Genomic DNA, 27,254 nt, shown 5'->3' with positions numbered 1-27,254 from the left:
TTTTCTTGGATGTGGGCTCAAAACCATCTCAAGACATTTCCCCAGTGGAAAACAATTTTCTTAACAGAGTAGTGGTGAGTCATCTGGTCTTTGTGACTTAGGGCTCTACAAGTGAGGTGAGTACATATTGCTACAGCGCTCAATCATATGAAACCACAGCTGCCTCATCTGTAACCACATGGGGACAAATCAATACCATTAGCTTCACTGGAGTTATCCTGTTGATATATTTGATCCTAAATCCTTACGTAGAACACACAAGGGTGATGACTTGTGGACCATAACAAAACATCAGAGTAAGTAAATTTTTCTTGTGTCTTTCCTTAGGAGTTGGCTAAATTGTAATTTGCACTGCACAACTTACTGAGGGAAGTATAGGCGCCTGTATGTTTTTCCCATATGTATAGCTCTGAGGCCTGGGCACGCAGGAGCTGCAGTTGTGTGGGCACAAGTGGGGTGCACTGCACAGATAGAGTTCTTTCACTTTTTTTTTCTTTAATTTCCACTAGTCAGAACTAGTAGGATTAAACTGGAACAGGATGTGCTGCAATTTGTATATACCCGCAGCAAATTATCATCTCAGTAGAGGAAGCAGCAGAAACCTCGCGACTTAGCAGGGCATCTGAGGCACAATACCTACAAGAGATGTTAGTGAGACGACAGGGCTCAAATACCACTCCTTGTTCAAAAATCCCCTTGATCATTTTAATTCCCCGTTTCAGGCAGAGCTCAAGATCGAGTGCTGTCTTCCGACCCAAGCCTTTTTTCACTTATGTTGCTGTCAAATGAACGACCTGTCTATACGTATGTGAACAGCCGTGTGGGGGCTGGCAAAGGAAGCTCATTTGCATACGTACAGTCACACATGCAGTCGCATCTAGATATCAGGCCCTGTGCAGCCCTTCCCATCTTTATACGAATACGATTTCTGCACAAAGGTTCATTTAAAGTCAGTTAGAAGCAAGCGAGATCTGTTAACCCCCTTTGTTATTTTCTACTTTCAGCTGCGGATCACTCGCTGAGTGACACATCTGCCGCTTCCTCTCAAGGTTAGCCCCCAGTGACTCTTTTGGTCAATTAAACTCAACTTTAGAAAACGATCTTGTTACAGGGCTGTTTCATGTTTGGCCTCTTTATGTGGGTCCCTGATACCCATGTAATCAAATTTCCTAAGTGTCTCCTGAGTAGGTGTTGCATCAGTCTGGTCTGAACCACTGCCTGGAGTTCAGCAGATCCCAAGCAAACGTTACTTTATTTCTGTATCAGCCGCAGTTTCCATCACACAGTTTTTGCTAACTGCTTACTTTACTACACAGTGTGTTTCACAACGTATTGAAGGGGAGGACTGCCTTTGCTGCAAGCATAAAACCACACATCGTCAAAGTCCTCCCAGCCATGCCAAATCTTCCGAGACGAGCCCCATCAGCGCAGCAATGGTGGGGAGATGCAAAACCCACCGCTTCGCTGCAGCAGCGAGCCCCGACTGCTGCTTCGGCTGGGAGCTGAGGGAGAAACCACCCTCTGCCCATACACACGCATCGCCTCCTGCCCATACATGCGGCGGGAACTGGAGAGCTCTCTCCCTTCGCCTCTCATGCCCGGACACTTGGGCCCTTCCACAGCCCCGTCCCAGCCCAGCCACCGCCGCTTCCCGCCGCCCCGGCTCGTCCCTCGCCTCACCCCGCGCCGAGGAGGCAGGTGAGGGCAGCCTCCCGCCCGCGCTGCGCTGCGCATGCGCAGCCCGCTCCCAGGCATGCTCACTGACGGGGGCGGGGGGGGAGCGGGACGCGGTGGCGCGGCGCTGCCCGGATCGCCTCGGCTCGCCTCGGCTCGGCTCTCCTCAGCTCGCCTCAGCGCGGCTCGCACCATGCGGCGGGCGGCCGCCTGCCTCCGGGCGCTGTGCCTCCTGCTCCACCTCCGCGCCGCAGGTGAGCGGGGGAGCGGCGGGGGCCGGACGGTGGGTCGGGGAAGGCGGCGGACACCCGCTTGCCCCCGGCGGCGCACCTGTTGTGGCGGGGGGTCGCGGATCCGCGCGAGCTAACGGCTGCCTGTGGCCGGGCGGGCAGCGGCGGGCGGCGCGAGCGCCGTTCAGCACCGCGGACAGCGGGCGGCCCCGGGCGGCAGCGGCGCGGCGAACCCCGCGCTACGCGCCCAGCGCCCCGCGGAGCGGCCGCTCTCCGGCCCCGGATCCCGGGGATCTGGCCGGGGGTTGGGGCAGCGAAAGAGAATCCTACGTCTTCATCCCTTTTTCTTCTTCTTCTTCTTCTTCTTCTTCTTCTTCTTCTTCTTCTTTTTTTTTTAATTTATTGGCGGGGAGGCGTTGCTACTTGTATCTGCTCGTGGCAGCAGGATCTTTAGAAAGGGAAATTTCAGCTGCGACAGCAGGCGTTTCGGCTGTAGCGGTGATAATAAATCCTCTCTCTGCTTTGCTAGCGAAACGTGTGCCTCATTCAGAAATGTGGTGAGCGATGAGCGCCCTAGTACGTACATGAAGTTCCACTGCCAGTTTCGTTCTGATAGTCCTAGGTTGTATTTCTGGCATAAATCTCGGGCTTCTCTTAAATCGTGAAAAACTGCTTATTTGTCAAAGTCTCTTTTCTGTGCAGACTTAAGCATATGTACTCTTACGAAGGAAATAATATCCAGGGTAACTGTATAATTGAATTAAACTCTTAATTATTAAAGTCAAAGAGGTTTTTTGTTTGATCATTCATGGCAAGCATAGCTGCTTCCAAAGTAGTAAATGGCCGTTGCACCCTGCTTTTCACTTCACTGAAGTTTAATTAAGAACAACAATTAAATGCGCTGGTGCTGATTCTTTTGCTGCCGGGAATGTTGGTTTTAGGGGAGATTTTTAGTATACAACTAATCTGCATTGTCTTGCTACAGGATCATTAAAATTAATAACTGAATTTCATGTCTCTCAATGTGGAAGCAGTGCGCAAACATGTATGCCCTCACACAAATAAGCTGTGTTATGAATAACAGTTGTTTATATGGGTACATCAGGAAGCAGGCACTTCATTCTTTTGTTTGCTGTTGTCAGGAGAAGTGGTTTGCCTCGGTTATTGGTATTTTATTGCCCTGGAATATTAGGCTACACATCATAAAATCTCAGGAGCCTCTTTCCTGTGTATCTGTAGTTAGGAAGCTCATGCTGTTATGCCTTATATTCATATGTGCAAGAGATTATTGACAAAGATAGGGAGCATTTTGTGATCCATTTTAATAAAAGCCTTAAGCTGCTTTTAGATTGTTCTTTTACAACATGTATTAAAATGATCATCTGTACAAAATTAGTGTACAGCCTCTATTTGACATAGCATGCCTTCTAATCTCAATGTATCCTCTATCAATAGTGAACTTCACATTAGTTTTGATGTGCTTCATTTTTCTATCCTACTAATGGAAACTGGGTTTATATCCTGCCAGTAAGCCATTTACTTTCTTTACTAAGTTTTACTTCTTTCATTAAGTTACTGGGAATGCTTGCAAACACAGCTTGGCCTTTATTATGAAAACGTCTCTAATCATGAGAAAAAGAGAGGAAAATAGACATTTATATGGTGTTACTTTGTTCCCTGGGCAATCTCCGAAAATAATTGTTTCAGAGAAGGCAACTGAGTGGAGGGACAGGAGCAGAATTCAACCTTTGCATACTGGGCACGGCTCCCATTGAGCGCAAGAGCTGTGCTTCCTCTAAGGCAGGGCTGCAAACAACTTGCTCTTGTGGGAAGTCATTGAAGATGTCACAAAAATGAAATAACATAGCGAGCTTAAACAGCTAAGATTTCTGTGTTTCATCTAATACAAGTAGAAAATTTGGTCTTACACAGGCTATGACTATGGACATCTTTTATGCATAGCCTAAACTTATGAATTATTGACAGTGATTTTGCAGCTTTGGTTCCTGTGGAATCACAAAAATACATTCCAGTTGTCACTAGTGCTAGGTCACTAATTCTATCCTGAATGTCAATTTTTTTGTAACGTGATGGAAACTGCTTGGCTTTTTTGTTCCAAGGCTTAACATGCATGAGGCATGCTTCTAGGGAATGCTAAAGAAACTGTCAGTAGGCATTAACAAAATCTCCCTTGATATCAGTTAGTGATAATAAATTTTAGAGAAAACATACGTCTACATTTACTTGACCTAACGCTACAACAACAACAACAAAATCATTCTGTAATGTGTTTAAATAGTGCTTTGTAATTGAAAGGTAATGCATGTCATATTGCAAATCTGGTTTGCTGGGGAAAGACAATTCTACTATGGTTGTGTTACAGTAGCCACATATGTATTCACATAAAAATTGGAAAACATTCTTGTAAAAAATGTGATTGGAAATTCTCATGTGCTTAAAAAGGCACTATTTTACTAAGTTGATTTAGATACCAATTCCAATAAAGCATGACAGCTGCGTAAACAGAAAATTAAATCCAAATGTGCTGTTGGTATACCCATGTATCACTTGCTGAAATCAAAGACACTTGCGTGTGTACCTCTGAAAACAGAATTAGGCCCTTCTGCTGAGTGCAGCAGGTGAAGTAATCAACCTGTATAGAGATTGCTGTTGGATGAAGACCTAAATCTGTAGTGACTGAATACAGGTCAGCGTGAACCTTCAACTTACATTACGCATTGCATGAGAGAGTGCACAACAGCACGGGTTATACGGGTTTTTAGTAGGTATGATCTAATACATGTTCTTGCAATAAAAACCCTAATGTCTCCCAAGATGACTAGGAAGCATTGTTTCCTTGTAAAAGAATGGCAGGTGGTAGCAAAAGCACAAAGTGATGCATTAGACTAACTTGTAATTAGAGCCATTTGCGTCATCCAGATTATTCAACTAATTAACTATTTCACCTCATTTTCTGTTTTAACAAATTTTGTGAACAGAATTAAAATATGTGATGAGTTAAATATCCAGCCACAGGAAATAGGCTAGGAAAATCAACTAAACTAGAAAAAATACTTAGTTAACAATCACCATATCAACCCATCACCTGCCTTACATTAAAATCTCTCTTTAAGAGAGCATTTTTGCAGAATTGGCTTTCAAGATGAGCAAATCTTCATCAGTGAAGAGATGCATTGACAACCTTAAGACAGTATGGACCAATACTTCCCTACCAGCCTTTTCTAGAGATGCAACATGTAGATCCTAGTCTCAGCCTCTTGATGGATCCATTCCCCAAGCCCTCCAGCTGAATCAGGTAAAATCCAAGGTAGGAAATAGTGATATTTTTTCTTCTTGTGGGCAACGCTGTAACAACATGAGGATTGCTCATATCAAACCCAAAATTTCTTTGACCACAAACTAACACTCCTTTGGGTAGAATTCAGTAAGTGTGGAAACACGTGTTATAAATATGCTAGACTGGTTCTCACTTAATTGTTACCAAACTCCACAGGGTGGTTTACTAAGTTCTTCTGAGCAGAAGCTAGCACTTCAGCTTTTCTGGTCAAACATGCACTGTGTGCTATTCTCATGGGTATTCTCATGTTGGAAATTACTTGAGTAGACTGCAGTTTCTACTTAAGTGTTGGGGGGCCTATTTTCTACAAAATGCACAAACTCTGTCACAACAGTAAGAAAATTTAGGTACTGTACTTCTAGGGTTGAGGTGAGATCTGCACAAAATGCATTTGCAATCAGATCCATTTCAGTAACCTCATACTAATGAGTGAATAATGCTAGCTTCTAAATACATTTAGAGTGAATGTGAAGGAGCTATTGATTTTAAAAATGTATTGAAATTCTGCTTCATTACACTAACATAATCTAAATGAAGCTGGTACTTATAATTGCCTTCTGTAGAAAACATATTGCTGGCCATGAGTGGGTGTTTTTTACTAGAATAGGCATTTGTGCCTTTTATTAGTGGACTCATGGATAATCAGAGGGTAGACATCTGTCTTTTTAAAGGTTCTACTGGGGAAAAATAGTTTTATAATTCAGTATCTGACTTTGTATTTTTGAGGAAGTATTGAGGAAAGGGAACTATTTGAGGAAAAGAGACTCTTGTAATGTTTTTACATGTGGAAATTCTTGCTATTCATAACGTTGAAAGACATCATCCTCCACGAGAGGTTTATGTTCAGTACATCCATTAGGAAATTATTGAGGTTTGTGATCTCTGAATCCCTACCTAATTTAATTGGTTGTATTATGAGAGGACTGAAACATCTTAGACAGCAAAGGCTGGTTCCAGCTTCTCTGGAGAACAAAGCAGGAGACTTGCTGAAAAAACATGAATTAGGCTCCTGGGGGAGTCAGTCTCTCTAGAAGGAGGCTAATGAGATAACAGTGGGTGGCTGTGTTTGGTGGTAGTCCCCCTCCACGGGGATGTTAGGAGGCTTGATGTAGGGAACTAGAAGGGGTGGTAGGACTCATTCCATAAAGCACAGTCATTGTCCTGTAGGATTTTCAGCATGCCTTCAGAATAAGTACTTGGAGAAGCTTAATAAGATCTGCTCAGAAATCTTCACCGTGATTTCGTAGAGCACTATTAATGAAAAAACAAAAGAAAAAAACAGCGAAAACTTTTACACTGAACTTGACTTCCCTTCATACCAGCCACGGATTTCCATATAAATACTATATATTTTGTGGAGATACTATGTATTTACATCCATGTTATGCAGAGCAGAATTTGGAAAATGACAGTAATCACAAAATTAGCAAAATGATGCAGCACTTTCTCACACCTTCTGGAAAAAAAAATCTGATGTGAGACTATATAGTACATTAGTGCCAGGGCATAAGTATGGCAGAATACTTAAGTGCCTTTGGGACCAATGGCTCATCTCTTAATTCACATGAGCAGACCTAGTGAAATCAATAGTCTGTAGTGTCCAGTTACATTATTGACATATCAGGCAACAGGCCCATAAAACGAGATGTAAAGTGCCTTTTTGAAAAAGATACCACTCATGTGCTTAATTCAAATTCACCGTAGCTGGGGATATTTTTGGCCAGAACATTTTTTTTTTCCTACTGAAAAGGACAAATTCAGCAAAAATGAATTGTTTCTATTTTCAGCAGATTGCTTATGAGAAAAGGAAAAAAATTCCTTGCAATCATCGCTCTTTCCTCCTCCCTCTCTTGTGTATACTCCCTCTCTTTCTCGGGGTGCTTTTGCACTCTCACATATGCATACGTGCCCTCGCTTGCTCTCACACGCACACGGAAAAATGAATTGTATATACAACTGCACACAGACATACACAGATTTTGTACAAATTGATTTTGTCTAAATTTTTTTGTTTGGTCAAAAGTTCTGAACATTTTGTTTAAGGGCAAATCAAAATATTTTTCCAAATTTTTACAATTGTCCTGTTCTGTGCTTGCTTAGCTCTGGTGTAGGTTACTTGCTCTGAATTTTGACATGTCATGGGTACTGCTCCTCTGCTGCAAAAGGCCTGGCCTTTTGATTACTGGACCTAGCTAGGAAAGCACAGAACCCTTCCCGTGAAGGACTATGACCTTGTAGACCTGCGATATGATGTTGCTTTTGCTAATAGCAAAGCCACAAGATTTGTAGCGAGTTTGCAAGGCCTCATGACTGGGGCTTGTCAGGCCTGCTCTACCTGAACTTTCCTTGGCCTGCCTATTTTACTTCTGACAGCAGTTTCTCTAACTGACCAAGCATCTATATCTGTTTTACTCTTGTTTGTCTTTGGGTGGTGCAACTCTAGTTTTATACAGGTAGCAGTAACACAGGTCTGGTAGAACAGCAGAGGCACTGAGAGTGGAGGCACGGGACGCGGTGTAGAGGAGTGAAGGTGTGGGATGATAAGAGCTGGGGCACAGGCGTGGCACTGAAGACCTCATGCTATAAACAGCTCAGTAATAGGTAAAAATGCAGACCTGCAGCTTGAGAAAACTTTTAGGGGTTAACAAAGAGAACAAAGAAACAGTATCTGCCATATGTGCATGGCACCATTTATAGTAAACTCAGATGTAACCTGGAGCTGCAGACCAAATGAAGAAAGAGAAATGTGTAAATGCATGTTAGCAAACAAATACATATGTGGCCCAAAGACGAAGGAAGAAGAGAGGAAGAATCCAACAGCATGAAGATCAGATTCCTCCTGGCAAAGGACTCCAGATGCTGACAGCTCCTCGTAACATCCCCCAATTGCCAACACCAGTGTGAAACCATGGACCATAGCACCTAGAGAAGCAGTGGAAGGGTGAGCGTATCAACAGGGAAAGGGACAGACAATTTTAGTTGTATTATTGTTATTATTGTAACTTCTTCTATATTATTATTGTTTTTCTATAAAAATTAGATTTAGACTAACGATGCTTCTTGAATTACATTAAGATTGTCATTATGCTAACAATAAACTCTCAGCTTTACTTCCATGTATAAGGTATGCTTCCTCTTTGCTCATGAACAAGAATTTGAATGTAATAGATCTGAGAAACTTCTTCTGGCTGCAGGAGACTGTGAGAAGCTGTGCAGGAGCATGCCCAGTGAAAGATGATTAGGTCTAGCAGCCTGCTTTGGATAGGGAATGGCTTCATTTGTATTGCTCTAAAAGGTTTTGTCTTAAGAGGAAGCTGCAGTGTGAAGGAAGGATCTGATCAGGCTTTGGGTTTTGGCATTACTCTCTAAACAATGGAAACAGTCACAGCCTGCAAGTCCCTCTGCTACAAGGACTGTTTATATGTGGGAAAGTATTTTCCCAGGTCAGTTCCAAAACTTCCAATGTGTTGCTATTAAACCAGCAAGTGGATTCATATTTTTTTCCTTTTCAGGTTTGCCTGACCTTTTAAAAGTACGTTCTGTTGTCCAGCTAATAGTGAAGTCATATTTTTTCCACTCTTTAACTGCTTTTTATTGCTGATAATTCTTCATCCACCTTGCTAAAGTTGAACAGTAATTTGTGTTTGGCTAAAGCTGCGTAGCCTATCCTAATGAGATTTAGATTTGATTGATGTACTACTTTGCTGGCAGTAAGACGTACTGTTAACTAGACAGTACAGATGCAAGGCATATTGCCTCCAGACAGCTTTTGTTTTCATTTGTGCTTTCAGCATCACTTAAAACATTTTTATTTCCCACCAGATACGTTTTGATTTTTTTTTCCCGGTAAGATAGATGAAACAGAGATGATAAAGCAGTAGACTTCTGTATCTTTTAAAGTCACAGCCAAAGGATGATCCCATTGCCTGCACCAGAATGGACAACCTTCACAGCCCAGAGAAGACACAAATCTTTTAAACCTATAATAACGGTTATCCCATGTCTAGAAATTACCCAGTAGTTAGCATTTCCCTTAGTATCTTTGTCATCAGGACTCCTGAGAGTTAGAGCCATGATCATAAATGACTAGCATAATATTAAGCATTTTAGCACAGATGCTAAGAGATTTTTTTTCCTGCCCTTTCACTTGGCCAATATCTACTTGGCCCTTATACAGGCCAAAGAGAACTGCAAACTCTGCTCTGCAGGGTGTGAGACCATATCCATCTCAATGGACTAAAAAGAGACAGGCAATGAATCTCCTAGCTGTAGGAACATTGGCATTATTGGAGAGGATTGATCAATGGTCTGCATAAGTACATTGACCTGCCTCTCTCAGTGACTCTGGGTGGCTGTTCAAGAAAAGATGAACCATTGTGCAAGAGGTGTTAAAGACCAAGCCCGTCCGATGTCTGAGGCAGGTTTATAGGGTGTGAAGAAAGGTTATATGGGACAAAGAGCATCTTTCAGAACAGTGAGCTAAACAGAAAGAGAAAAAAGCATGTGGAGCTCAGGGTACAAAATTTAATTACCAAAGTTTTGTAAGTCTTTTTACTGAAAATGAGAAATTACTTAGCAACAGCATTAAATACTGTACTCAAATTACATTTGACTTAAATTTATCTTTGAAACCAGTCAAGTTTCAGCATGTTTTTCCCTTGTAAAATGACTCTATGTTTTCTGCCTTTTTTTCCTCCAATTTCCAGCTTCTTAGCATGAAAATCTCAAGCTGTGTAATATACCAAGATATCTGTAACTATAAAGAGACTTCAGTGGTAATATAGTGCTAGTTATAGTACTAAGCGTGAGTTTTAAAACATATGCACTATGTGTCTATATTCACCTGTGCATTTTACTTACTAATCAGGTGTACCGCAGCAGTTCTGTCAATGGATTTGGGGTGGTTGTACTACTTTACAAACTATACCTCTCATTACAGAAAATGAGAATGTTCAGGAACATACCTCGTTATGAATCTAATTTGTTCAGATTAAAACAAATAATAAGACTTGAGACAAGGACCTCAAATTGTTTTTCCAGACACACATCAAGACTTAAGACACCATTATCTTCGCCCTATCAGGTTTACAAAAGAATGTTATATCCCACTGGGACTCTCCTTTTCCAGTTGAACAAAGTTCTGGTTTCTGGGTCTAGAGGTTGTGAGATAAAAAAAATCTGTAAAGCTGTGATATTTTTATGTTTTAAAAAGAGAAAACTGTGCTACTGTGTTACTGGCTTATTAATGGATCTTGACTATCTTGAAGCTTCTTATCTGTCTATTTTAGAGAAACTGAAGGTATTTGGCAATTGAGAGTCTAACAATTTTCTTTCAAATAAAATGTCAACTGTCTGAGACTATTCAGGGAGTCGAGACAGTCTAGAGAAATCTTGGGATTTCTCTATTAAGCAGAGGCCACCTGGGACAGTCAAAAGTGCCCACAACATCTTTTACATCAGATTTACTATTTATTACAGGCTTTCATTTCTGCATATGTAATACACATTTGTAGTGTAAAAGACAAGCTTAACAATGTGTGCTATTGTGATTTACCCACCTATTATCATAAGAAACTTTTGTGCTTCCCATATACTGGGTTGATATGGGTATTTCACATGGACTTCTACTGACCTGTTATCCATCATTTTTATGTAGATTGGATATTTTTTTCTTTTTAATTCAGGAAAGAATCTTCTATGTTTCTGCAGACAACTAAGAAAAATCAAGTGAACACATAGTTGGAACCAGCAAGCAGAACTGCTAGAACCAGCAGAACAGGGAATTTTGTAGGGATTTTCCCAATTTTCCTCTCCAGGAAGGATGATGAAGACAAAGATGGCAACTAGTGGCAATGGTGGAAATACTGAAATTAGTGCAAGCAGTGAAGATGCTCAAGATGTAGAAAGTATGCATTCTACATCACTGTGGAGCTTCTTGTTGCACTTTATTAATAGATGAAGTGTTTCAGTTGGTAAAGGTTCTAGAAGTAAAGCTCCAGGGATTGGAAATGCAACTAAAGATAATCTGAGATTTTGAAGAAGGAAGTGTTGTACAGGAGAAGATAAATTAAAGAGTTACAGTGGAAGAACATGGAAACAAGATCAAGATGGACTTTCTTGTTAAAAAACAAATCTAAGGAGAAGCAGCATCAGTATGTGAGGAGTTGCAAGGAAGAAAGAAAAGTCAATCAGTAGGAAAGAACAGAGGAAGAAGTAGCAATATTCATCAGGAGCCAGACCCTAAGAAAAAGAATGGTGACCAATCACGACATTGTGCAGACAGAAGAAGTGGAAGAAAGAATCAACAAATCATACCACTCTAAAGTCACAGTGCAGCGTATGTTACTAAAGGGAATAGGAATGGTTATTACATGAGATGATCTAGATGAAGGAAGGGTATGTTGTCTTCCAGGAGCAAAGGTACATACAAACCTGCTGCTGAGAAGTTCTGATATGAGTTGCAAAGTAGCCACTGATTATTGTTCATTTTGGAACAAATAATGAAATAAAATTTTCCATGAACATAAAAATAGCTATACTTAGCTGAGAAATAAGTGAAGATTCAGTATCTTTTTGATTAGAAGAAAGAGCATGGAATCACACTATGAACATCTAGTTTGTTCTCCTCAATGCCAAGGCAGAATAAACTGTAATTCTTTGTAAATAATTCTTTGTAAAATTCTCTTTGAGGGGAGGGAATTTTAGAAGAAGGAATGAAATTATTTTAGTGAAAAGGGCGTTATCAGCACTGAGTGAATACTACAAGTCAGCCATGAATAAGTCTACATTCTGAAGCAGAGTTCAAACAGGGTAGTGTAGGCAGAATACAAAAATTCACATTAAGATCAAGTTTACTAAGCTTATAGAAGAGATACCTCTAGGTATTTAAGCCTTGTCCTAAGCCCCATTTTCTGAATTTCCATGTGTGTTGGGATATCGGAAGCTGAAAGACACCAAATTTACTTTTTACTGTCATACATCAGTTCTTCTTAGCTTCTGATGGTTTCCCCAGGGACCACAAAGGAGTACTTGCTTTTTCTGTATAGGTACAGAACTTAATATGGGAATCCCAGTCTTCTCTCTCTAAGGGTTGGAGACTGGCAATATTTAAAGGTGAAGTGTAGCAGAAGTGCTGGTGTTTTTAATGACTGACTTCTCCGAGTGTCTCTGGTACATACTGCTTGTGTTCAGATCTGAAGCTTGAGGGGTGAAGAAGGAATATGTTCCCCTTTCATCAGATTAAGAGGAAACTTTAGGTTCCCCTGCAATATCAAGAGTGGCCCACTTGTTAGGGTCACCTGAGGCGTCCATAGCAGTCTGGGAGCCAAAGGCTGATCTTGGTTAGGGCCTTATCCACCGCCTACTAAAATCAGTGATGTTTTGCAGGTGGGGCACTGTAAATGCATGTAACCTACTTAAGCTACTGGGGCTACATGGACTTCTCAGAAAACCAAGTTCAGCCTAGTAATTTGAACTTCTGCGCTGTCAGCTGGTAAAAATAGATTTGTGTGAGTGCAAAGAGTATGTTGTATAATTAGACTTGTTAATTTCCCATTTCTACAGGATGGGCCATTACCAAAGTACATTTTGTTGTCCATCTTGAAAGATCTGCTGCAATGGATCATGTATTGAATCTGCTGCAGGGACCGGTGTTACTGATGTGATTTTTAGCTTTCTAATGGAAGCGAGCCTGCTGGGATTTAGTGGGAAATGGTGATACTGCTGTTAAAAAGTACTGAGATTCATGAGCAGGCAAGCCTTTTAGGGAGTTCCTTTAACTATTGTTTTATCAAAAAAATAAGACAACCATTCAGGTTTTCCTGTGTTACTCTGGATTCAGTCAGGATTAACTCTGAAATCATACTTGGGATTTACCATAATATTATTCACTGAAGAATTTGGGCCAATACTTATTTATATTATTTTTTTCTATTTCTTTCAGTAAAAATAAATTAAATAAAAGGGGAATTTGGAATATTGAAAAGGGTAGGAAATGCAATATAAAGAATTCCAGGAGAACCACTGTGGTTTTGGTTCCCTCAGACACCAAGGAGTAGGAATGAAGGAAGCAAAGAGGAACCACAGACACCAGTTTTGGAATAATGGTTGTCTGTGAAGGAGACATGAAAATAAATTCAACAAAGAGGTGACTATGAGAAGTAGGTGACTATGAGAAGTGCTGATGTTTCCTTGTTTTTATTTTGCCCTTCACAGAGCTCTCTCAATTGCTAGGTAAGACCAGCCCTCAGGATTTTATCAATGAAGCCAACTCCCACAAAGCTTAATGAGATCCCAGCAAGCTTAACAAGCTTTTAAATTCAGCTATCTTTCAGACTATACTCTGCAGTTTCTCTTTTTTTTCCACCTGCTCTCAGTCATTTTCCCAATCAACAGCTGTACACATGTGACCTCAGTGGTCATCTCAGAAATTGTCAGTGTTTGGTTTTACCATTTAAAAGAGTAGCCTTAGGTTTAGCATTGTACTTTATACTAGGAGGGTCTCTAAGTGTACTGCAAAATGTAGGATTCTGTGTTCTGTCTTCTTCCTATTGATTTTCTGCTCATGTATGTTATGAATTGCTTCACTGCCTACTGACATGGACCTGCTTTTGGCAGAGAATGCATTTCCCAATGATGCATAGCAATACTATAGCACAGATAAGGTATTGTCCTCGATTTTCCTAACCAAAATTTCATGAGGAAATTAGGTCAACAGAATGTAATTACCTACACTGAAATCTCCTAAGGGCACTGGGTAGAGCTGTGCAAATGACTGATTATTGTGATTTGCTTACAGAAGCAAAAAAATCAGAGGCAAAAATCAGTCTGAATAGAACAAAATAATTTCTTGTTCAATCTGAGTTGAAACATATTGATTCTGAGCTGTTCTTCACGGCTTATTATGAGAATTACAATAACATTGATTTTTTATTTTTATTTTTTTTAAACTAAAAATCGGTGTACAAACGCAACATTGCCATTAACTCCATCAGCTTCTGAAAAGGAAATTCCAGGCTGATCAGAGCAAGCTCTCCGGGTTCACTTCTCTTAGAACACAAAGTCCCTTTTGTACCACAGTGGTTTTCTTAGAGCACTCTTCCAGGAGGTCACTAATACAGCTTTGGTTACTTTTTATCTATAAAGGACCTGATCCTTGCCTATTTTTCTGCTCAGAGGGACAGCCTGACTTCCAGACTGGGAGCTGAATTGGGCTGTTGGAGCTGTTCTGTTCTTCACAAGGGAAGTGAAGATTCACTAGGTTTCATCCATTTTAAAAAAAAAGAAAAAAATTAAACTTCAGTTCTGGCATCATTAGGGAATATTTTGACTATCAAAGGAAAACTTATTTTTTACTAATATACAGCTTATTAAAAACATGTAATCTAAAAGAGTTTTTGTGCCCAACACTAAGGTATGCAAGGTATGGCTAAATCCACACACCAATAACTCCTCTACAGAGAGCCAGGTGCTTCACTGGCTGGCTGTAGGCTGGGTCACAACAGGAGTTGGCACAAGGGATATAAGGCCTCCTGATCTAAGCAGTTAATGACATCTGAACAGGGAATGCAGAATTGTGATTATAGACTCAGGCATCTGAGCTTTGCCTTTCTTTTCTTTCCAACATGTTTAAGTCTGATTTTTGGATCTCGTTCTTGGCCTTTTCTCCTCAAGTCCCCTTATATAAAAGATGATCACAGCAATTCTCATTTTTAGTATTACTGGTTGATTAAATAAATCAGAAAGTGGACTGCCTATGTTTTTTTCTTCTGGAGTTGATGCTGATACAAAAGTTGAACTTGGCTTAGCATGTGCTCTGCTCTTGCACATAATTTTTGAAATGAAACCCTGACGGGAAGTATAAATAACATTTTAAAAATCACTGTAAAAATTAGTTTAAGGATATCATAGACTTCAGCTACATAGTAGACTCTCTCTAGTGTTGTTAGGCTGTTGCTATAGAAATTGCATTGTGGAATTTTAAGGGAATTCTTGTATTGCACAAATATTCTTTCCAAATCTTGTAGAACCCAAAGATCTCATCAGATTTCCAGCACTGTCTACAGAATATCTAAGAGAGGCATTCTAAACTTATTCTTCTCTTTCTGCAGGCTGCTTTTCTGGAGACAATGACCACTTTTTGGCAATTCATCAGCGAAAGAGTGGGAAACCTGTGTTTATTTATCACCATGTGCAGAGTCTGGAGAAAAGTCTGGATACAGACAGTTATAAGAATTCCAAACAAAATTTCCATTCTTCTTCCCACACCAAAATAAGCAAGCTGCACCCTGCGATAATTGTTAAATCAACCTTGCCCAGACCTGCCTATGACCCATCCCTCAATCTGTTAGCTATGACTGGTCAAGATCTGGAAGTAGAAAATCTTCCTATTCCTGCAACAAATGTGATTGTTGTGGTAAGTGCCTTTTTTTTTTTTCTGAGTTCTGGAGTTGTTTTGTGAATAAATATGCCTATAGATAAATATAGACATAGACAGTAATGTGGGGTATCCAAAGTTCATGTTCCACTGCCTCGCTAATCATCTAAATCTAAATAATGACCACGCATCTTGAAGCTCTTCACTTTAGTAGAACTTGCATTCATATAGCCTCATTGTGATCAACAAGCAATCTGATGAACCAGTGCAGAATATAGCCTCTCTGTAGGTAAAGAACTTACCTTTGCCTCAAATGCCTTTAATCCTCTTGTCTTGATTGGTATTTGCACTGCTTTTGCTGGATGGATTTTAAACTTGTTCTGTGTAGGGCACAAGAAAATGTACTTTAGGGAGCAATTCAACAGAGGCAGGGAGATTTTAAAAGGCTCATGCAAAGGATTCATTGACTTCTATTTCTCCAGTGAATCCTCCATTATGCTTATGTAGCTGTTTGAAAACAAGCCTGGTTTTTGCAAAGAATAAGAACTACGTTTTTGTTGGTGTAATCCATATGTGCTTCTTCTGGGAGATATAGTCTGGGACACTCCTCTTTCAGTTAACTATGCGTGTGATCTATCCCGTTCTCAGAAAAGTGACGTCAGTGCTCTCTCCTGCAGTGGAGGGCATGTCAGTGGAATCATATACTGATGCCACCCTGCTGCATGCTGACCCTGCATGCCAGTGGAGCAGCATACTGTCAGTAGAGCTGTCCTCTGTGGAATGCACAGCGCAGTCTGTACATGTTCTGCACAGACACTGCTCTGCCTCACCAGGGTGCATAGGTAGCCCCGCTTGATTATGGAGAAGAGCATTGGGCTCATCCTTCTTCCTGGAGGGAAGAACAACCATTCATAATGGCTCAAGCACTCATTAGAGTGAACTAATAAAGATTAAACTGAAACAATGTGACTAATTACAATCAGCAGCTATTTGCCTAATTCTGTAAATTACTCTGCACAGAAGATGCTAGATTAAAAAAGAATGGCCTTTACAAACAAGGAAGGAAGATAGACCATACAACACTAGAGCATGTAAGCATACAAAGTGTTTCAGAGTTGCGTATGAGTTCCTCGCATGTTGGTACCTCTAGAGATCTGTCCTCATGAATGCACCAAATGCAATGAAGTCTAGTGACACAGAAAAGAAAAATCAAAAAAACATGGGTAGCAATTTTATTAGCCTAGCATTAAAGTTTTAACAGTTAAAAAATACTATCACAGAACCAGGCTCAAAAAGCTGTGCTCTGGACTTCTTGCATCCTACATGAACAAGACCTTCTAATTTGAGATTAGATAGCTAGCATAGTCAGTGGGCTAGATTCAATCGTATGTAAGTGTCCATATCAGAGAAAAATAAGGTACTGACAGCCTTGCTTCACTGGGGACATGCCAACTCTACACAGAGTCCCAATACTGAATGGTACTGATCAGGAGGAGGAAATGCCAAGCAAGCTGGATACATCTATGCCCCAAGCTAGCCTAAGCCAGCAGGGCCAACTCCTTATTAAAGGTACCTGCTCTCTTTTTTTCCATAGCAAGCATTATTTCTCCTCCTGTGAAGGTGAAACTTTTCTGTTAGTATAAGGAACTCTAAATATGCATGGTCCCTCATTTTTTCATTAAATGATGCTATTACCTATGGCCTGTTATTTTAGTAGAGCTTTTGGAGACCCACAGTCCTCAACTTGCAATGGAAGAATCCTACAAGATATTCTGGGGCTACCCTGATTTTATCTGACTGGCTCTGTGCCTGCATTAAAAGCTAAATGAGGCAGATTTTCAATTGGCAGTCACATAAAAAAAGATCTATTAAATCTACATTAAGTTCTCATTAAGTGACCTCAGTCTAAAGCTTTGCTACTGCATTTCTAGGATGGAGCTGCTGCTCTGAAGCCTTCTGTTCTGGCTGAGAACCATATGTGCTTTAAGGGGGGGCATAACAGCATGAACTAATCATGACATGAAAGCTGTTTGTTGCTTGGGATCTTCAGCTATCTCTGGATGTGTTGAAGGACAGTGTTCTTGGTTTGGTTTTAATGTCATCCTTTCAGAAGAAAGCCTTTGGGGAAGCATATGCTTTAAAGCTGAAGTGCTGAGCATCAGACATCTCACTGGACTAGTCCCACCGTAAGAAATTTTGAAGGTGTCTTCCGCCAAAGGGCAGCTGTCCCACAGCAGGGTGGTTGCTGTAATCCAAGCGCAGCCGTGCTCCTTCCAGGTCTCTGCGCTTCAACCTTTCGTTTCTCCCTCTTGAATTTCACCTTAAGTAGATTTTAATGTTAATGTCATTGCCAAGAGAGTCTGTTTTGGTTTGAATACATGTATATCGCTCTAGCACTTACTGCTTGTTGCTGCTTTTTGGTTTTTATCATATAGGGCAAGCGGCAGCATTTGTTGTTTTGCCCTGGCTGACCCTTTTTGTTCCAGCCTTTAGCAATGCTGTTGGTTGCTCAACTTGAAAGAGCAATTGCTAGTGTTAATGCTTCCTGTAATCCAGTTACATGACTAGTGCACATTGTGATTTAGTATGAGAGCCAGCAACGGGGGTTATTTTTTAAAATAAATCAACGCTGTTGTGGCTCTGCAGAGGGGACGAAACTGAATTCAATCTAATTTCAGTGACTAGAAGTCCATTTTCTTCATGACCGAGGTGGAAAGGTAGGGTGAATGGATGCTTAATGTAGAACTATTACAAGGTTATATTTTGTGCTAAGGACTAGACCATCTGACAAGCAAAATGTTGCCAATGCACAGCAGAGTGCTATGAAGCCAAGAATTCTGCAGGTATTATGTCAAAAAGTGATGTTTTGTGACTCTGTCAATAAAGAACGCATGTTAAGAAGTAATTTTACTGAACCTGGGGAGATTGTAGGGCTTGTTTGCCTAAGGGACGAAGAGGAGAGATTTATTTTCTGGGAGTGAGTTTTATGTAACTGAAGGCTTTCTATCACATTTCCCAGTATTAAGTTCCTGTCTTTTGTTTGTGTGTGTTCAGTGCCCGTTGTTTGTTGAGGTAAGTGAGGACAATCCAGAGCTTGAAGCATTTTGACTGTTCTGTAAATGCCTTAGTGCTTAACCATATGTTCTGTTTCGCTGTCTCTCTGAATGATGTGAGACCAACTCATATGAAAATTGCTTTGTTAACATATGGAATTACATAATTTTTTGGTAATATGGGAGAGTTTTCTATTTGTATGGGTTTATTTTAGATCTCAGAAACTATATACTCATCAAACATATTAAAGAGTTAGTAGTGAAATGAACAAATTCTCCAAATGTTTATTCATATTTATTCCAAGTCTTTCCAATACTGAATGCGAGCACCACCAAGGTCAAGGCACTACATGGAAAGTAGAAATAGTCTGTGGATAACCACTCATGATTAAAAATGTTGCTGTCTCACACACTTGTTAAAAAAAACAGATGTACATACATACATATATATAGTTAGGGCTGAAGTTGAGAGAAAAGCAGAACTTGTGAAGCTTACAGCTCAGGCTAGGTCTAAAGTATCACCTCATGGAGGTGCTAAAGCATCGTCCTTTGTAACCTGATATAGTTTGGTCTGTCCAAAGTCTCTCTCAGGCACACAGGAGTGTTGTACTAAGATTGGACCAAGCTCCTCAGATGCTTTTTTCACTTGTATCCTCTGAAGTGTTTCAGAAATGTAAAGGTAATATCCTTGCTCAATATATCAAGATTTTCCCTTTCACAACTTGTTACTACTATAGACCTTATATTAATGTGAAAAATCTGTCTCTGTTTCCGTTGCTTAGAAAGGTCACCGAGCCTAGAAAGGTCACAGTAGCCTAAAATTCTGTGCATCTATTCAGTTTTGTTTGGTTTACATGAGTGTTACTGAATTGAGTTGATTTAATTAGAATTTCTCTCAGCTAATGTCAGTAGGACATAAGATTCACATAGAGCCACACAGAGCTTCTCTTTGCCTTTTCCATGGCATTTTGTGTAAGGCGGAATGCCTCAGAGCTATTGCTCTGCCATACCATTACATATATGTTGTCACCAATGACTGAATCATCTACCTTCGAGCACACTGAAGAGCACAAAGAAGAGCTTCAGATGCAGGTGCTTTGAGAGAGGATTCAGTGGAAGAGTAAAGCACATGAATGTATGTATCTATAAGTAGATATCCACATGTGAACTAGGTATTCAAGCTTCAGTACAGGTAGTAGAAAGCTAGCCTAATGGTAGTCTATTAAGCTATCTAGCACTTTTTTAAATGATTTCTGGATGATTAGGGAGTTAATGTAGGTCAGGGACCATATCCAGTAGTCAGAGTGCATGCGGTCATCCTGCTCTGGAGATTAGTACTGACACGGGCCATTTCCACATCAGTTTTCTCACTGCCTGAGAACAGTACCAGACACATTTAATTTATCAATAGAACATAGTCTTGATGTCTACTTCAGCGTGAACTGAGTATCTCCCTAAGCCCAAATGGGTCTAGTGACAAGATTTCTATTGATGATAGTGGGTGCGTAAGCACCAACTGCACACTGACTACTTACATATTTTTATATATTCATACAGGCACGCAGACATGTACATTTAGTGCCATCTTAATCTGGAGCTGAGCCCAGCTTAAACAACACATTTTATATTGAAATGATGTGGAAATGCTTTCCAAATCTCGGCACAGTTCAAGTAGGTATGCTGCTTCTGGGTGGCTTTGGGTAGCTGAAATCCATGAGGCTGTGAAACCACAACAGAATTGCTTTTACACTTACGTTACATTCTTCCCACAGTACTGCTATATCCTCTTGTCTAAGTTTGCTCATACTACATACTCAGAGAAGATGCATCTCTTGTTTGCTTACTGACATGGTATTACATGTATAAGTTTATTCCTCCATCAGTTCCCCATTTCCTGATGCATCAGGTTTAATTACCAGTGTCAGGGCCCAGAACTCATCTACTTTCTTTGTTCATGTATTTTATTTCATTATTCCCACCATTTTTTTTTCTGCTGGAAAAGTCTTTTTTTTTTTCCTAATTCTTTGTACTTTCTGTGAAGCCATGGCTTCCACATGGAATGTCCACTCTAAGTTCCTCTAGTAACACACAGGATGTCCTACTTTCTCCTCCTTCATGTATCCACTCAAGACTTCTCTTTTATGCAAGACTTGCTTCTTCCTTTTAAAGATCAGCCAAAGGGAACCAGACTATAAAATATCCTTTCTTTTGAACATTGAAATTGCATCTACTGACTGGCTTTGTTGGAGTGCTGTAGGAAGAGCCGTATGAGGAGAGCTTGATCCTTCCAAACATTTTCAGTCAGAAAAATTTATTCCTTATAGGCATGGTTTTCTGGAGACATTTAATATGGTTTTCTTTTCTCTTCATAAAAATGGAACAATGTGGAGTTTGCTTTTCTTTAAATGGAAAATACATATTTCTTCTCACTGGTATTTTGGTAATATAAGATGCTCTCTTTTTCAAGGTGAAGTCATAGAGTTTTACTGAATGAGAGCAGTAGGATACAGAGAGCCCTCTGAGTCACAGCACCAAGCTGCATGTGGTCTTTCTGCATACCAGAAGGTAAATGGCCTTTGGTGTTGGAGTCTGACAGACTCAAGGCTCAGACCCCAGGTTCAGGTAGGCCTTGTGAAGAGGTGATCAAAATATTTTTTAAAGTATATTAAGCTACAAAGTGGTGTGACAATAAGGCAAAAAATATGTTATGAGTGAGGAGAACAAGTAGTTTATAAATTGGCAGGTCAACCAGTGCTGGGACAAACAGCCAAGCTAACTGTCTACGAAATGTAACAAAAAGTCAGATGTCACTTTTTTGTCACTTACAATCAGTTATTGCCAGCCTGAGAGATTGGGACTGGGCCAGCTCAAGGGGGCACAAATAAAAAATCACGCCTCTGCAGGGACTTCTCAAAGGAGCCTTCACAGGAGTAAGATCTTGAAATCCAGTAAGGTATCAACTGTGTCCCTCTCCAGTTCCGGGTCATGCGTTTGTCTGATGCTTGGACCAACAGAGGACAAGTGCGGTGCTGACAGACAGTGAAATTTTAAGACTTTATTATAATTACAGTGCTGGATTGCTAACAAGCTCTAAACGTTAGTCACACATTACAACAGTGGGCAATATCAGTCAGTACCTGTAGTGTGATTGTTATAATCACTGTTGTGTCCCTTTACACTTTACATCATGACCCTGAACACCAGGTCTTCACAATATTTGTCTGCCAGACTCAAGTTCACCTTCTAATAAGAGATTGATGCTCACCATTATCTTAGCCTTTCTTAATTAATTATACTAGGCATAACATATCTGCAGCAAGCCTTGCAAATAGACCTAGTAGCCTGCAGCTCTGTCATTCTGGATTTTATTTGCACAAGGAAATCTAGAGGATCTGCATTAGTTGGCCTCATTTGCTTTCTGCTTCCTTCTGTGCACTTCAGCAGGGATAATTGCATGCTGAACCATTATCATAGTATTGTGTTTGCTGTCAGTCTGTGGAAAACAGGAAAGATTGCATTAGGTTGTAACATGCACTAAAACCTCCTTAAGGCACTTTTTTTTGCATCTGACTGTTAAAAGAATGTTAATCTGAATGTTAAAAGAAAGTTAATGGGATCTTCAGCAACCCAGTGCTTTAATTGCTTAGCTTACTGCTGGCAGCTTTGGGGTTATTTTCTGTAACGTTCAGTGGGATGCTAAACTTGCACAAAAGCTAGTCATATCGTTCACAAATTGCCCAGATCGTTTTTGGTCACCAAGCTTTTCTTTGCCTGCATTTTTTAGTGAAGGAAAGATGTTTCTTGAAGTCATTTCATTTTCTTTGTAAGCCGCACAGTTTAAATGAAAACTGGATTTCAGGTGCCATCATATTATATGTCTTTAAACTAAAGGGTAAGGTTTCATTGACAGTTAGCATTGTGCAGTTCATCCGTAAGAAGGTTAAATGTCAGCTGTTCCATACTTCTTCCTTCTGCTGTATGTTCCTATAGCTGACCAGTCCCAGTGATAAAGTAGATACTTTTTTATAGCAGAAAGGAATCTGCCTATGTTTTTCCATTCTCCAGATTACTGGCTTTTGCCCTCCAGGAAACTCTTTATTAATTGATTTTTTTTTTTTTTTTTTTTTTTTTGGCAAAGCAGAGATTTTCCATGAAATTAGATTGAATTGAGCCACAGTTGCAGCCAAATCAAAGATCTTCAATTTTGCTTAAGGATTTTCAAGATTATCTTGGAATTGCAGGGGAACTCAAATGTGAGAGAAAGGCTGTATACCCAAACATGAGAGACCTGGCTCCAAGCCTTGCTCTAAAGGAGGTAGAGGAGAAAACTAAACCTGAGTCTTTCTCATTTCACATGATCTAGCCACTGAGCTAAGGGGTACAGAATACCACTTATCTCATGCTCACAGATGAAATTATTTTTGACCCAAAACACATTGTTTCAGCCAACCAAATATTCAGAGAAATGTGGATCTTTGGCTGACCCAGTGCAAATTTCTTGTATGTGTTTTGATTTGGTCTCCAAAATAGGGAAAAAACCCACAGACAAACAAGCAAGCCCACCCTGCTGCCTCCATATTACTTACATGGCCCCATCTATTCCTCTGATTGAAATAGACTTCTGTGACATTTCTGTGCCATGCTGTACTGAATTCCAGGAGAAAAGACCCAGAGATTTAGGCAACAGTGGATTTTCCACCCCTGTTCTTTGTTCTGCTTCTTTATGACAATGCCCAAACTGCACTTTGGGTGTTTCAGCATTTGGCTTTGGAGGTAGCCTTGCACTCCTTCCCAGCTGGAACTGCACTGACTCCATCACCCTGAACAGTATGGACAGGCTTGTATTTCAGCAGGAGTTCAGGAGATTGCTGTACCACTATCAATGTTCTGTTTTCCTTTCCTTTTACAAGTGAGCCAAAACCTATTACTGCCTAAATTTGACAAAGGAAAGGGAAAAGTTTCCTGGCACACAGAGTTCCATGTGCCATCACTGGAATCACACGTGCTTGATGTCCAAGATCATAAATGAAAAAAATGGCCCTACTGAGATCATGAGACCCACCAATAAACAAAGCAGTGACTACTTCCCACAATAAATCTATGCATTGTGTTGATAATGTTCAGGAATAAAGACTGAAGAAGCACTTTTTATTTTTTTTTTTTTTTTTAAAATTCTTTCAGCCCCCTGAGAAAGCTATCTTTGTGAAAACCCAAGTCCCCTACAGTAACATTTAAAAGGCAGATAAAGGGCACTCAGATAAAAAGACAGCAAGACAGCATGTGTTTCCTTATCAGTCAATGTTTTGTTGGATCTGGCAATTCAGCCTCTGGAATAATCCTTTTGGTTCTTCACTTCTGACATCATTCTTAGGAAAAGTGACAGCTTCTGTAAAGTTCCTCAATCAGTGGTTCATAATGTATTCCTGTATGTAACCCCTTAAATGTTTAAGCCTTATAAAATTGCTTTTGAAAAAGAAAATTAATATTTTTTCTATATCATTGCTACATTAATATGTGATATTTTTAAAACACAGTGATGTTTTTAATCAGAAAAACATTATTAGGGAGCAGAAGGTAATCTTTTGTACACACTTTTAAAAATGCTTCATAGATCAAGTATTACTACACTTCGTCATCTCTTTTGCAAAAAAAAATACTGAATTCTGAAATAAAATGCACAGGCTAGAAGGAAATTAGAGTTTGAAAGTGGTTGCATAGCTGTCAACTGAATGATGTTTTTTCAGTCACCTCAGTATCGAAGTGGTTCATGGAAAGGGGAATAACCCAAGGAGGTAAGTAGAGAGGTACAAAGTCTTTGCCTGTCTTTGTTATTGTTACTAAAAGCATTTAAGTAATGTTTTGCTGTCCTTCCTTTGAAGGTTAAGTCATGACTGACAATTTGTAATGGACCTAATTCTTATTTGGCTCTGCACCACAATGAACTGGTGGAAAATATTTTTAGTGGATACAGCGCTTTGAATCAAGTATATGGTAGAAGCATCATGAAAAGCGTTGTGGTTAAACATCAATACTGCTAATATAATGGTGTTGGATAGCGTAGGAAAGTGGTTGACAGCACATGTTATATCTATGTTTATTCAAACATGAATTGAAACAGATTTACATTTCAGCCTTTATTAACTGTTGGAGAGTAATAATGGAATGTCTGCTTTGTATGGATTTGGCTGAGGCTACGCATTCTCCTTGGGAATGGTCATTGTGCGATAAACTGTAACATAGAAATCAATGACAATATAAATCAAGATTTTTACGTTCACAATATGCTAAAGTAAATTTTGCTTGATTTACACAATGTCATTGATTGAATTTAATTTCTTTTTTTTTTCCCCATTTTCCTGTTGGTGTTTTTAGAATAAGAGCTTATCTTTTTGCTGGTACTAATTGTACTAGTAATCTTGTTTTCATTTTGAAAACACACTGAAAGAAATAAGGATCACTTCTGTTACAGTCCTGTGGTGTTCTGGCATCACTTATATCTTTCTGCACTGTTAGCCAAATTGTTGCTGATATGCTTTCTTCGTGCAACACAGAATGTATTGTCTAATTAAGAACACAGCTCTGTAGGCTAACCTTTACAAATAGATATGATATTTCAATTTCATGTAATAAAAATGATTTCATCTTACAACAGTTTAATTTCAGGTATCGTACCATGTAGTTCTATAGCAGTGCAGTCTTCTGACCTGAGCTGACAGGCCATTCAAACACAAACGTTTTGGGTTAGTGGAAGAATGACCTTAAATAGTCTTTGCATTCTTGAGGAAAATAAAGCTAAAACACCATAGAAATTATATTCCTTGTCTAACAGTGATAATGGAAGATAAGCATGAAGCAAACACTGTCCCCAAACCCTCTCTCATAGGCTTTCTCTGGAATGGTGCCATGGGCTACAGGAATGGGGCTCTGCCTAATTAGCCACAGTAAAAGCATATACAGGCAATAGAAATTAACCTGAAAATTAAAAATACTTACTCTCTTTCTTCCACTCTTTTCTGTTTAAACTATAGTTATAGTACAGTAGTTAAAGACTTCTCCCCTTTGTCCATTGCCTACTAAGACAGGAACTTAGTTTTAAGGATTTCTAGATTGACCCTGGTAGAAATACTCTGTTAAAGGATGGCTGGGGTGGGAGGAAGGAAGGTGATGATTAGCTGTAAGAACACCTCTCTGATGTGCTGTATACCTACTTTTGTGGTTGGAACAAGAGACTATTGACTGGACTTGGGAGAATAAGGAAACATTAGCTGCAAATTTAAAATACCAGCTAGACCATGGAATAGCAAGAAAGTTATTGAATGTTGATCAGGAACATTGTAAAAATAATAATAAAAAAACCCCTGATGACTGACCCCTCTAGAAATAGATAATAGGACAATAATTAAATAGACTGATAATTTGAAATCCGTACACTAAATCAAAAATTTGATTGTAGCTTTAATTTTTAAATGTGCTTCCTAAGAATCAGCCTGAAAATGGATATAAACTTTAATGAAATAACTGTAATGTGAGGCTTTCAGTAATGAATGAATTAGAAAACCATATGGATGCATTAAGTAGAATAATAAATGTACCACACACAAAAGTAGGACATCTATAAATCATTTACGATGTCCCTTCTCATCAGTTCTTGGCTCTTTGAGTCTTAATTGAAAGCCAGGGTAGCTGGATATTAGAAAAACTAAATTTGTTAGTCAGATAACAGGCAACTTTCATTAAAGTATTAATTAATTTTAGAAGGCTGAGGGCCTGATACATTAAAAATACTTGCAGAGCAGTGCTACTTCAGTAATTTTTTTTTTCTGTTTTAATTACTGTCTTCCTCTGGTCAATGAAAATTATTCATGTTCTATTTTAATTTGCTCAGCAAATATGATGTGATACTATTGTGTTCATAGAATTAAGTATTATCTTGCCCTAACAATTCCAAGTGCTTCAAACTGCTGCATAGTAGAGTAACAAAAGTAAGATGGCTATTCCTATAGTAATGGCGAGTAAGCTTGTTTCATCTTTCAAATTCAGGGATTTAGAGGACTTGTGTTAGGCAATTCATTCTTTGCACAGTCCTTCTTGCCAGTAGAGAAAAGGGAACACTGCAGAAAATACCTTCTTTTTTTCTTTTCACTTTTCTTGTATTTAAACATACTAATTTAATCTCTCTATCACCTTTAGTAGTTTCCTTCCTGGAATCTAATCTCATTAAGAGGATGGCCAAAATAAACATTTTGCAGCACTCTCTTAAAAATGAGGGCATAAAATACATGCTGAAATTAATGTGAGGCTTAAGCTACAAGTATGCTTTGCCAAAGAGGTACATGTCTATATCAAAATGATCAGAGTTGTTTCAATAAAATACCTTAAAAAAATTAACAAATAGCTAGATTTACAATATTGGTTCTAAAAATATAAAAGATTCAGTCTGACAGTGATATTACTCAGTAAGAATAGGACACCTTTGTGGTGGCTGTAAATATGCTAAGAAAAAGTAGAAATTGGCAGCTTATTTTCAGGGATTGTATTTATTTTTGTCCAAGTGTTAGAGTGGG

The 27,254-nt window shown here is 39.5% G+C and overlaps 1 protein-coding gene across 2 annotated transcripts in view; it reads left to right on the top strand.

The window, feature by feature from the left end:
• The first annotated feature begins 1,765 nt into the window (after positions 1 to 1,765).
• PTPRR (protein tyrosine phosphatase receptor type R) overlaps positions 1,766 to 27,254 on the top strand; it is a 153,926-nt gene continuing 128,437 nt past the window's right edge. For both annotated transcript variants that reach the window (XM_075746738.1, XM_075746730.1), the window contains exons 1-2: positions 1,766 to 1,928; positions 15,372 to 15,676. In XM_075746738.1, the coding sequence (XP_075602853.1) occupies positions 1,868 to 1,928; positions 15,372 to 15,676 (366 nt within the window). In that variant the 5' untranslated portion in view covers positions 1,766 to 1,867. The remainder of the gene's footprint in view (positions 1,929 to 15,371; positions 15,677 to 27,254) is intronic.

The sequence above is a fragment of the Balearica regulorum genome, chromosome 1 (genome assembly GCF_011004875.1).
Source record: "Balearica regulorum gibbericeps isolate bBalReg1 chromosome 1, bBalReg1.pri, whole genome shotgun sequence".
Taxonomy (NCBI): domain Eukaryota; kingdom Metazoa; phylum Chordata; class Aves; order Gruiformes; family Gruidae; genus Balearica; species Balearica regulorum.
This window is presented reverse-complemented; position numbering and strand designations above follow the sequence as displayed.